The sequence below is a fragment of the Phaethon lepturus genome, unplaced genomic scaffold (genome assembly GCF_000687285.1).
Source record: "Phaethon lepturus isolate BGI_N335 unplaced genomic scaffold, ASM68728v1 scaffold55891, whole genome shotgun sequence".
Classification (NCBI taxonomy): Eukaryota; Metazoa; Chordata; class Aves; order Phaethontiformes; family Phaethontidae; genus Phaethon; species Phaethon lepturus.
In genome coordinates this window covers 1-12,432 of record NW_010516641.1, presented here as the reverse complement: position 1 = coordinate 12,432, position 12,432 = coordinate 1, and the positions used below count along the sequence as shown (strand labels likewise).

Below are 12,432 nucleotides of genomic sequence, written 5' to 3'. Positions count from 1 at the left end.
CAGGCTTACTTAAAGACGTCTCCCGGTCTCGGAGCTAGAAGGTGGGAGGAGGGCGAAGGCTGGTGGTGTGCCGCCGAGCGGGGCAGCGGCCCGAGCGGGGCCCCGGGGAGGTGGCAGCGGGGCGACCTCGGCGACGTCCCTTCTCCTGCGAGTCAGGGGGAAGCAAAACTTAAACTTGTTCAGTGCGTGACTTGCCCCGCGGCCGGAGCTGGGTGCAGGGATCCCGAACTTCCAAAGAAACGCTGTCCTGAAGGGTCCGCCGGACTCGGGTTGGACGTGTTCAGTGAGCAGCGTATGTTCGGTGTGTGTTCTGTGTACACGTGCGCCTTGTCCGTCTTAGGCTGCAGGTAAGTTTGGGATCTTTCTAAAAACAAGATTTGTTTCAGTAAGTCACTTGCATCTCCTTCCCTGACCATCTGTAGTTTTGCTGTTCTTATATTTAAAACTGTCCAGTTTACTTTTTTTTTAGCAACTGTGCATATTTGTTGTCTTTCCTTCACAGAGTTACGTAGTTTTTGTTGTTTGTGTTCTGTGCTGGTTCTTCCAATATAATTACTTACGTACATACTGAAATGAATTAAAACACTGTAATGTAGATAACATTTGAATGGCCAGAAGGTATGATGTGGGAGAAGGGATAGCAATTTTTGTAAAATGTGACTTCTGTTTAAAAAAACAAAAACAAAACAGCCAAAAACCTCTCTGGGGATTAATTTGAGATTTTTAATTTTATATTCATAGAATTTTGTTTTCACAATAAATAGCGCTTGCATATTTTATGTAGGCAGTTGTCCCTATTTCATACAAGGTAGCGTATCTATGCTTTTAAACATCAGTGGTGTTACGACTCTGAGATAAAACTGCGTTTGTATTTGTTAAGCTCGTCAGGACTATGCAGTGTATCGGAATCACTGTTAGGGTAATCTTGTAAGCTGGCATTTTATTTTGTTGTGTCCTGACATTATAGCATTGTCAGATATGTTACCTGATCTTGGTGAAGAAATCTGCTGGCTTATCCATATATATGAGGAAAATGTAACTTAATCCTTTCTTAAAAAAAAAAAAAAAAACAAACCCACAGCCCTCCTTTTACTTAAACCAGAGAGAATTTGCCAGGGGGGTGTCTGGGAGCTGCTGTTTGTGCAGCTGTGTCGGGAGACCTGGAGGGACTGCAGCCTTTTCACCCCCATCAGGTGTAGTGAGTGCAGGCTGCCTGACTGCTGGAGTAATTAGTACTTGCCCCTTGAACATCATCAATAGACACTTTCTTTCTACAGCGGAGTGTGAATAGCTTGCTTTTACGTGAGGTGATTTTATGTGTACTTTTCTGGTACGCTTCTTATTCTCAGGCAGGAGTTCACTGCTCACACTCATGGTTCAGGCTTGTCTTCATCACATGCTTCCTGTTTTGAATCACCCTGCCATGTTGCTGAAAACGGATTTGACCTATCTTTCTAGCTTTTCCCCTGTTGTATTTTGGTATTGGCTTAAGCATAATTTGAATGTGTCCATAATTGGATATCTTCTAAAAATGATTCAAATGAATTCCAGCACAAACACTTAACTAAATTTAAACCTGAAATACCAATTTTCCCATAACCTGACAGCTTTCTCAGTGTTTCTTCAGGCAGGCTGTGTTCCTTCTCACTTTCCCATCCCCACCTGTTACTTGAGAACAAGTAAATGGTACTAAGCCAGGTATGAATTGAATTGAAGGGCTACAAATCATTGTGCAGTTTCATTTAAAAATAAACTCCTTCAGTTAAACAGGTGTGACTCAGAAAACAGGTTGCAGTGCTTAACTGGTTTTTGATCAGTCCATTCTCCATCATGCATGCTGTCAAATCCACTCTGTTCCGGATCGTTTAGGCTTCTCAACTGGGGCCTGAGCCACTGTCCATCCTCTCTCTGGCCTCCGCAATGCTCAGCAGGAGCAAAAAGCATTCACTTGTCTCATTGTACCGAACTTTTCAGTTCCATTGCCAAATCTGTCATCTTTTTTTTTTCTTGTATTGTAATCTTTTTTTGTAACACACCATCTACATTTCCAATGGTGCCAGTTTTTGACAGATTCTACATAAGAGTAGACTCTTTCATCAACATGATTTCTTTTAAGTAGTATGTACAATCTGAAGTTACAAGCAAGGCCTCAGCTTTTTTTCTTCAGAAGAATTTTAAAGCCCCATTTCTGCTGTGAAATGACCAAATAAACAGCAGCTTATTTACAATGGCTAAACAGTCATTGTTTGGAGCTGGTTAAGTTATGTATTGAGGTGGGTGTAAAGAGAAAAAAAAAAAAAGGTGATGACTGTTAGTCAAAAGAGAGTGAGGTTTCACAAGCAGGTGTAACTAGTGCTTTAAACAAGAAATGTAATGGCTTTCAGAAGCATCCCATTAGTTTATGAATGAGTGTGTGATAAGGTTTTCTGTAATGAAAAGGGACTAGACTCATTAATCTGGAAGGCTGCCTCCAGTCTTGGGTTGTTAGGTTAGCGCTAATGCATCTCATTTCATTGTTTTTTTTTTTCCTTCTTAGAAGTGAAAGTTGTTAAAATAATGGAATGATTTAATAAGGAGGTTGTGTGCTTGTTATTAATTTGTTTTTTAAATTAGGTTAGGTTTTTTTTCTAAAACATATGCTTTAATTTGGCTCTGGGCTGTGATAGTTATCATCTGTGAATAGATGCTCCTATCCCTCATGGCCTGTGGTTCGAACAGGTTTGCCTGCGTTGCCTTCAGCACAGACACAGCATCAACTCAGCTTAAAAACCACAACTATGATCAGATCTCATGTTTCAGGGATTCAGTAAATTTATTGCATGGGTCAGAGAAGACTTTTTTATGATGCACAGTTGCTTAGATGTATCCTGACAGGATGCAGAAGATCTCTCATCAGATAGCAGGCTTATGTTGTATTGAATTATTTATCCTCAGACTCATCTCTGGATTTGAAATTAAGAAGAATTTTCCAAAATAGGAGAGATCTTGAATTCCTGTTTCTTTCTCCTGGGATGTGCTAGATCTGAGTATCTGGCTTTCTAGTCACTGTTACTGCAGGGTTCTTGACGTGTTGAGTTTCACGTGTCACTGACAGAAAACGGGAGTTTCTTCTGAAGCCTGAGCCAAGAGCAGCAGAGGGACCTCAGTTTCGTGTCCTGTTGTGCTGATTCAGTTTCAGTCTGATGTATCATTCCTACTTGGTTTTATACTTTTTGATGCTTGAAGCTACAGAATAGCTAGTGTATGTTATTTACTACTTCTGCCTTCCATCAGTTGTCTTTCTGGTTTGCTTATAAGATGGCTTCAGTTTGGATCTATTCAGAGTTGAAGTTAATTTGCTTGGCAGTTTTTTATTTTACTGAGCCTTTAACTTGACACATACGTATCTTGCTTTTTTCTTTTTTTAATATGAAACTCTTGAGTGCTTTTACTATCTAATGTGGAAATTAAAAAACATTGTAATAATATAGAACTGAAGACTGTAGTAGTATGTGAAAAAGCATGGCTACTATTACCGCTTCTTATTTACAGACCTCTGAGGTTTTCCAAAAGAGTTAAGTAGGTACTGTTGTTAGACGTATTTCTGTAGGACTCCACTAAAAGACCAGTAAGGACTTCAAGAAGGTAATAAATTTAGTGTCCTGTCATGCTTACAAGGGAAAGTATTCTATTTTCATAGGAAGAACTGCAAACAGCGGGGCTTTTTTCAGTTTCCACAGCAGGTGTCCTTGCTGTCCCGGGAGTTGCTGCATACCCAGTAAGTGCAGGGGCTGTTTCCCCAGCCCCCAGGAGCCCAGCAAGCTTGTAACATGTACAAGCTCATATAATGGCTAAGCAGTAAAGCTAAGGTTAGAAGGCAGGGCTCCTCATTTTAGACTCTGTGTTTGAAATACAAGGTCATGTTGCCTTCTGTGTTGTAATTAATGGATTCCTTTTTCAGATCCTTGTTGGGCATCTATAAACAGGGGGATTCTAATCTGTGACGAGTGCTGTAGTGTTCATCGAAGTTTGGGGCGTCATATCTCTCAAGTGAGGCATCTCAAGCATACGCCATGGCCTCCAACACTGCTGCAGGTAAAAAGTAAAACTGTGTCTTCCTTCATTGAAACTAGATAATTCATTTTTTTTAACATTTTAAAATGGAATTTAAATCACTAAGCTGTTGTTTGAGAGGGGCTGGTCCTTTTAAGCTTTCGTTTTGTACGTTAGTCTCCTTTTATTCCTCTTGTTTTGCCGTGATGGACCACTAATATCAGAATTGTCTATGCCTTTTTAATTTGATGCCTTTGTTTTAGAAGGTCACCTTCAATTTTTCTTTCAGACTTGTGCTTCAACCTAAATTTTTAATATATAGCAAGCCTCTCTTTTCAGTAGAGCTGCTGTTGGAAAGAGTAGAGAATTTTAAGGGTGTTCTTACTACATTCCACATAATAACCTCCTAGGCATGTACCTGGTTCTTATATCCCAGTAGGTTAGGGATGCTGGTACACAGATTATGAAACTCTGTTGGCTTGCTGTCGTCTTGGAAATAATTACTGGTATTTGGTTAGTCAGTCTGTGCAGCTAGCAGCAAAATTTCTTTACTGCCTATACATTTTGGATTTCAGATGGTTGAAACACTGTATAATAATGGTGCTAACTCCATATGGGAACATTCGTTGCTGGACCCTGCCTCTGTTATGAGCGGAAGGCGTAAAGCTAGCCCGCAGGATAAAGTGCAGTAAGTGGCAAGTTAGAGAAATACTTTCTTTGGTAGAAGAGTGATTATTTTATTCAGCAGTGACAGAAGCAGCAAGGTATCCATGGGAACCTGTGTATATTTTGTTGATGGAAGAGAACAGGAGTAAACTAGCTATTTGTTCTTTCTTTTTTAATTTCCAATGATTATTTTTTTTAATTTATTGCAAAGATTGAAATATAGTGCTTGGATTCTCTAGCTTTGAATAGTGAGGACCTTTAGTTGTACTTGAATCAAAAGACATTTAATTCTTGTGCCATGTGCTTCAGTTAACTGAATGATGCTAATGATAGAGTTTGGTTGATGAATTAAAAATTGAGGGAAGATTTCTGTCACTGAATATGGTGCTTCATTTTAAAATGTAAATAACTGCATATAGTAAGTATAGATCTTAAGTTCGCATAATTTTAAGTTCAGTGTTTACTTCTAAGAAATAGACACTACATCCTAGAGCCTGCAGATACTTTGATGTTTGTAACAATCTGCACTGTTTTTTTATGAAAATACTCTTCTGTGTCTAACTTTGCTACTAGTAGCATGCAGAGATCTCATGTAATCTTTACTTGTGAATTTTCCTTTTTGGTAGAGCATCTGTATTGCAAAAACACTAATATTTATTTCCTTTCCCTTCTCTTGCTTGGGTTTCTCTTTACAGTCCCAATAAAGCAGAATTCATTAGAGCTAAATATCAAATGTTAGCATTTGTTCATCGCTTGCCGTGCCGTGAAGATGACAGTGTTACTGCCAAAGATCTTAGTAAGGTTAGTATGTTTGGGTTTTTTCCAGGCAGTCTGCAGAAGCTACAAGTTGTATGTAACAGAACAGTGAAATCTGACTGAATTAAATTAGTTGCTTTTGACTTGAGATAACTGTTGCTGTTCAGTACTATTATGTGAACAAATACGGCTTGACTTCTTGAAGCCACTCTTTTTTTGGGTAATATATATGGATACCTGAGATGTGAATGGCTGAGAGGCATCAATTTAGGTTAACCTGGAGAAAAAAAACATGTACACAAACAGCTGCAGCAAGAATTCTTGCATACCTGTTTCTAAAATTATGGCTGAAAAAACAAATGCTGAATCACCGTTACTGCCGCTGTATTAAGTACAATCCTGCTTCTTTTTCAGCAACTCCATTCCAGTGTAAGGACAGGGAATCTGGAGACATGTTTGCGATTACTCTCCTTAGGAGCTCAAGCCAACTTCTTTCATCCTGTATGAACCCTTTTTTCATTATTTTGATATACAATCAGTTTCTTACAGTTCATAATATTTATACTGATTTCAGCTGATACACGTCATCATCTACTCAGATCCTTTGATTAAGTAGATACTTTTCTTAATAACTTGTAGGAGAAAGGAAACACCCCGCTCCATGTTGCTGCTAAGGCAGGCCAGACTTTACAAGCAGAATTATTAGCAGTTTATGGTGCTGATCCTGGCACGCAAGATTCCAATGGAAAAACTCCGGTTGACTGTGCAAGGTAGAAGGCTCTGACATATGTAATGCTCTTACACATTAATTGATGTTCATAAATCGCATGATGAACCTGCTTAGATATGTTTCTGTCCTGAAAATAACTTGACTGTTAAATGCTAATAAGTACTTTTTCTGGGAAGAGCGAATGCATAAAGAGTATAAATAAGCATTTTCATCATTTCATAGCCTGTATTCTCCTGGATGTTTGAGGCAACAGTTGTGATCCCAATGAAACAGGCTGTGCCAATCTAGCAGCTCCCAGAAAAGTAATCTTAGGTGAAGAGTTTCTGTAAGCTCAGCAAGCTGAGTAGACCCCAGCAGTGCAGATTAACTAGGGAATTGCTATAGGAAGGGGCTGGACCGCACAGATGCGTCAGAGAGCAGGAGGTGGAACCAGGATTTTTAGTGGCAGTGAACTGTTAGGCGCATTCAGTCGCAGAACTGCACCCTCAGGAAAGTCCTACCTTTAGAAAAGCAATAAGCTTCCCAAGGGCAGACAACAGTCATGTCAAGAAAGATTAAACATGAATGTTTCTGCCGATCATTTGTGCAGTAATGAGGCACTGCAAGATTTGCAGCACAGCATTGAAGGTTTTTGTGTTTATGTGCAAAATTGGACATCACTGATCAACTAGAAGCTGCATGTTTGTTTAAATAAATCATCCTTATTGCTCTGCTTTTGAATGGAGGCCGTACATGGAATCTAAGGCTGAATAAGTTCACTTGGTCACAGAACACAAGATGCCAGAATATTTCTAATTCTCAGTGCTGTTAATCAAATGTAAAGTTGGGTGAGTTTGCTGCATGAGCTCAAGAATGGTCTAGAACATTGTAAATAACATATTCAAAATAGCCTATATAATCTGCTTTTTTTCTACAGCAAAGCAGTAGGTAAAGGTTTTCAGAGGTTTTTTTTTTCACTGTCTCATTTTGGAAAGTTCATAAAAGTTTATCTATAGATTTTTTGCCCACTAGAACATACTGTTGAATATCCTTCTGTGAGTCTGGGCTGTGTTTATACACTCAAGCATGTGCAGTGTTGAACAGTAGCTTGTAGTAAATCTGTTTCTCTGACCATTTTTTGTATGTCTCAAGGTGAATAACTAATGTAGCTTTTGTGTGTGTGTTGTGTGTTTGTCTGTAAACCAGACAAGGTGGGCATCATGAGCTAGCAGAGCGCCTGGTTGAAATTCAATATGAACTCACAGACAGGTTAGCCTTCTATCTCTGTGGCAGAAAACCAGGTAAGTAGAAAAAAACCTACACTCCGAGATCTTTCAGTGTTAGTTATAGGACAGTTCAAACTATGATATATAATGTTTGTGTCAGTGTTACTACGTTTTTTATATGCATTTCAAATATTCTAACATTATATAAAGAAAGAACTAAAGAAAGTATAAGATGTAAGATTAGTGATAATGCATTTAAAATTCAGATAAAACTGCAGGATTTTAAGTATCCTTAAATTAAAAATTAAATTCCTTTCTGTTTTTCCACAAATATATGTTCTATAAATGGAATACCCCTGAAAGTGTGGAGAAACCTACATAGAAGATCAGATGAGTACTGTTTAACTTCAAGGAATGAATTGCAGGGAAAATACAGATTTTTGTGAATGTTGAATAGTCTGCAGGAGATATTGTAGAAACTCTTCAAAGGAGTTTCTTACTGAAATGCAAAAGCAGGAGAGTATTCAATTAAGTGGGTAGCTTTTGAACAAAGGCACACTTAAAAATTTTTAGCCATTAGGTGAAGGCAGCTATGCTACAGCTTAATCTTTTTTTTAAATGGAATTTTAGTACAGTTGATAAGCTGTAATTCAGAGTGTGATAACACCAGGAAAGTGTGGTAGGAACCTTCTTTTAAGACTTGCTAGCTTCCCGCAATTGGAAATTGCGTAACTACATGCAAGATTAATTATTCTGTTTGCCTGTTGCATATATTCTTGGGTTTCTCATTACTATGTCTTTTACTAAAACTGAATACCAGCTGTACATCCTGACAACATTGAAAACTATAGACCAGTAACAACCTATTAAAGTGCAATTTGTTTTCAACTCTAGAGCATAAAAATGGACAGCACTTTGTTATACCTCAGATGGCAGACAGGTAAGTTGCTGATTCCATGGCATGTCTGAAAACGTCAGAATTAAAAAAAACCCCTAATAATTACATTTTCTTTCCTTTCTGAAACAACTTGTAAGCTTCTTGTCATTCTGCCTTTATCAGTCTTGGAAGCTTTTTTCCCCACGAAAGAGTATTGTCATTTAAACAAAACCAGAAAATTATAGAAGTTTACTGTATTGAAGGAACATGTATGGGGATTTCTGGGAAACAGACTTTGTAAGTAATGTAAGGACCATTTGAGTTAGTTTCCTGATAGCATTTTGAAACTAATACTTGCAAGAAAGCTACATTTTTCTCTGAAAATATTTACACTTTTGACCATCTGAGTGCTTGTAACTTTTGGTTATGATGGATGAAATCATACGGGTATAAAACATACCAAGTATTAATCATAAGTGCCTATTTTTCTTTTATTGCTATGCAATTGGAAATAAGACGGCTGTAAGTAAACTATTGTTCAACTTCTTGCTTGCAAAATTTCGATGAAAAACCCATAATAAATTACAAGTTACAGAAACCATGTAATAGTTGGTAAAATACTTAGTGTTAACATCTGTAGTTTTTTAGATATGTTGTGTTTAGCTATTGCATAAGATACTGTGTATTTTCAGTGCAAAGTATTTTGCAGAGCAGAGTAAGTATCATTTGCCTCATTACACAGAGAAGGAGGTTGACAGGCAGAGAAAATGACTCGTTCAAAGATGCTGCTTAGATTGCAGGACCTGCAGTACAACCTGTCTTACCTCTGCCTGATGTCCTCTGCTGGTCGGTCTGTTTTTTTTTTCTTGTCTAGGTGACTGCCTACACAAACACTCTGTGATGTCAGCTTATCATACAGAGGTTTTATTTGAGCCTTTCCATCCTTGTAGGTTAGGGAAATCTTCCTCTGGGTGGTATAAATACGGACTCAGAATTTGTCAGCTTCCCGATCCGTGGCTTTTATGATTAATTCTGTTGCACTACATAATTTTCATCTTGTGTCTCATGTTCAAGGCTGGACACTAGTAGAAGAGATTCTTTACTAATCAGTACAGAATAATTTCAAGCATGGCCCCATTGCTATAGCCATTTGCCAGCCTGATGGTCACCTACCTCCTGCAGAGCCCAGTGGAATAAATACTGTGTGTTTTCTGTGGACTCAGAGTGATCATATTGTTCAGATTCCTTACAGAAGGCATTTTGTTGCACTACAACTTGACTGCTTCTTGACCTATGCAAATGTGGATATTCATATTCCGAAGGATTTTGGGGATTTTTTTGTTTAAGATTGTTGTTTAGAAAAGTTTTTAAGAATATGGTAGTTGCTATATTAGGAGTATTAGTAAGATCAATGTGTTAAAAAACTGTATTAAAAATACTAAAAAATTAAGTCTCAATATATTTTTGAAACATAGAATTTGTGTTTAAACAAGTGCTGTAGATGTAATGATCACTTCTTGTTTTCATAGCAGTCTAGATTTATCAGAACTTGCAAAAGCAGCTAAGAAGAAGCTTCAGTCTGTAAGTAAAACTTCCAATGTATGCTGTGTGACACATCTTTGTCTAGATGTGGCAAACTCTGCACTTCATCTTTCAAGCTGGTTTCAGCTGCTATAAATTCCTGCATAAATAAATACCAACTCTAGCAAGTGGAAAGTCTGGAGGAAAAAACTGAAAATAGCAGGAATGGAGGAGCAGAGATGATGACAGAGAAGAAATATTTGTTGGTCTCGTTTGGGGTAGTATCTCCAGGTCTGTCTGCCCAGTTCAGAACCTTAAACTTTGTCTTGCGCTCATGTATTTTTTTATAAATCTGTATGTTAAATGTTACTGTTTGCCTTTAACTTTCTGGAAAACCAGTATAATGCATTACTGTCTGCGAATTAGTTGATAGTAATGCCAGCTCACTAGTTTTACTAAAGCGTTGGTGACCAAATCCTTCTACAAGTTAAGAGTGGGGATATGTTTTCCCTCTACTTTCAAGCTTTTAGCTGAAGCGAATTGTATCAAAGGACAAAAATTTTGCAGTTAGGGGAAGAACAATCCTGGTGATGCTCTTCTATTCAACAGCGTCCATTTTTCTCTAAAGGTAATGCTAGTGGTCATGAAAATTCCAGCGAAGCAAGCCAGCATGTGTAGAACTGGTATTCAAATAGTAATCCATGCAAACCAAATAAGAATCCTGCTTTAGAACTGGCTTTCTGCTGTTAACATGCTGTCAGTGGCCACTTAAATGCATCGCTAGCTAGAAGTAGATGGATTCCTGCATTTTTGCAAGTCGTGGTGGGTTGACCCTGGCCAGCAGCCCAGCACCAACGCAGTCCTCCAGCAGGACTGGGGAGAGCATAGGGAGAGCAAAAAAACAAACTACTTCTTCCTCCACCCCAATTTTTATTGCTGAGCATGCCATGCCATGGTATGGAATATTGCTTTCGTGGATTCACGTCGGCTGTCCTGGCTGTGTCTCCTCCCAGCTTCGTGCCCACCCTGCGCCTACTTACTGCTGGGGGGGGGGCGGGGAAGAGAATGCCTTGATGCTGTGCAAGCACTGTTCAGCAGTAGCCAAAATGGTAGTTATCAACACAGTTTTAGCCACAAATCCAAAACACAGCAAGCATCGTGTGGGCTACTATGAAGAAAGTTAATGCCATCCCAGCCAGACCCAATACACAAGTAAACATACGGGCTTTATCAGGGTTCAAGAATGATGGCAGTTGCTTTTTGGTTAGGGATTTAGGATTCAAACTCTCAAAATGTGTGACTGGTTTTCCTGTAAATAAAGCTAAACCCTGAAAAAGTGTTCGGGTTTTCATCCTTTTTAGTATGGCTTGTCCCAGAGAAGGAAGATCAGCCATCTGTTCAGGCTTGCTTACACTATCAGTTAGTTATCAAGTATCTCTCTTGAACCATCCACTGCAGGAACACAGTTTGAAACACACAAGCATTTTGTGAGCTACACTGTTCAGTTAAGCCCACATCTACAGTGGCATTTGGATATCTAATTCCCACAGTAGGTCTGCTTCACCCCAAATACACAAGGTCTTTTTGTGATCAGGTGGGAGAGGAAAAAAAATCCATTAACCAGTAAAGGAAAAGTGTAAAACAGTATTGTTGTTTCTGTATCTAGCAGGCGTGTGGTTTTATACGTCTGCTTAATGGATTACTTCGCTGTGCAGCCTGAAAAACAGCCAGGGCAGAACAGAGTTGTGCTCTTACATTTTCTGTGTTACAAAGGTCTTAGCTAGGTTCTGTTTATTTTCGAACTGTAATTATTCTCTTCTACCCTTAGCTAAGCAACCACTTATTTGAAGAACTTGCCATGGATGTGTATGATGAAGTTGACAGGAGGGAAACAGATGCAGGTGAACAAGGCTTTCTGGAATATATATAAAATAAATTTGAATTGTAACATTACATACAAGATGCTAGTGCAAGCTTATGTTCTGTTTAAGGTACTTTGGTATTCAGAAATTACTGGTAATGGTAGTTGCTTTGTCTTACATTGTCTGAAGGTGACGTTAATTGAAAAAAAAATCTTGTTTTCTACAAAGTAGAGAATCCCTGGGGGAACAAAGCCTTCTTTTGAATTGATTGTGTTCATGTTTGAAATTGTGGTGTTTTATTCTTTTGACAAGAAACATTGTCAAATAGTACAGGAAGGTTATTGCCTCTTTTTTTTTTTTTTCCCCCCCCCTCTCCTCTTTCCTGAGCAGTTTGGCTTGCTACTCAGAATCACAGTACACTTGTGACAGAGACCACAGTGGTACCTTTTCTTCCTGTAAATCCTGAATATTCCTCAACCAGGAATCAGGTATGCAATCTTCTAATACTGTAAAACTATTTTTATTTAATAGACCAGGTATTGTAGGTAATATTGCTTTACTGTACTTCATTACTGTGGAAGAGTTGCCTGTACTTGTAAAGAGTTTCACAATAGTTTCACATTTCCCCTGCCCTGGAGTGTGCAGCTGGGTAATTTAAAACACACTTTGTTCAATTACATTTATTGCAAAATCAACTCTCTGTAAGTGTTATAGTCTTAATTTTACCTGGGAACTCTGCTGTTCATCTAATACACCACGTACTCTTCCCCCCCCCCTCCCCCC

The 12,432-nt window shown here is 38.6% G+C and overlaps 1 protein-coding gene across 1 annotated transcript; it reads left to right on the top strand.

Annotated features, from left to right (window-relative positions):
• Positions 1-3,940: 3,940 nt before the first annotated feature.
• On the top strand, positions 3,941-12,137 carry LOC104616085 (ARF GTPase-activating protein GIT2; the record flags this gene model as incomplete). The annotated part of the gene is made up of 10 exons (XM_010296105.1): positions 3,941-4,074; positions 4,608-4,720; positions 5,394-5,499; positions 5,869-5,955; positions 6,094-6,224; positions 7,370-7,464; positions 8,284-8,329; positions 9,796-9,847; positions 11,616-11,688; positions 12,040-12,137. Coding segments are annotated over 10 exons (935 nt in total), but the record flags the coding sequence as incomplete, so codon positions are not given.
• Between the last annotated feature and the right edge of the window lie 295 nt (positions 12,138-12,432).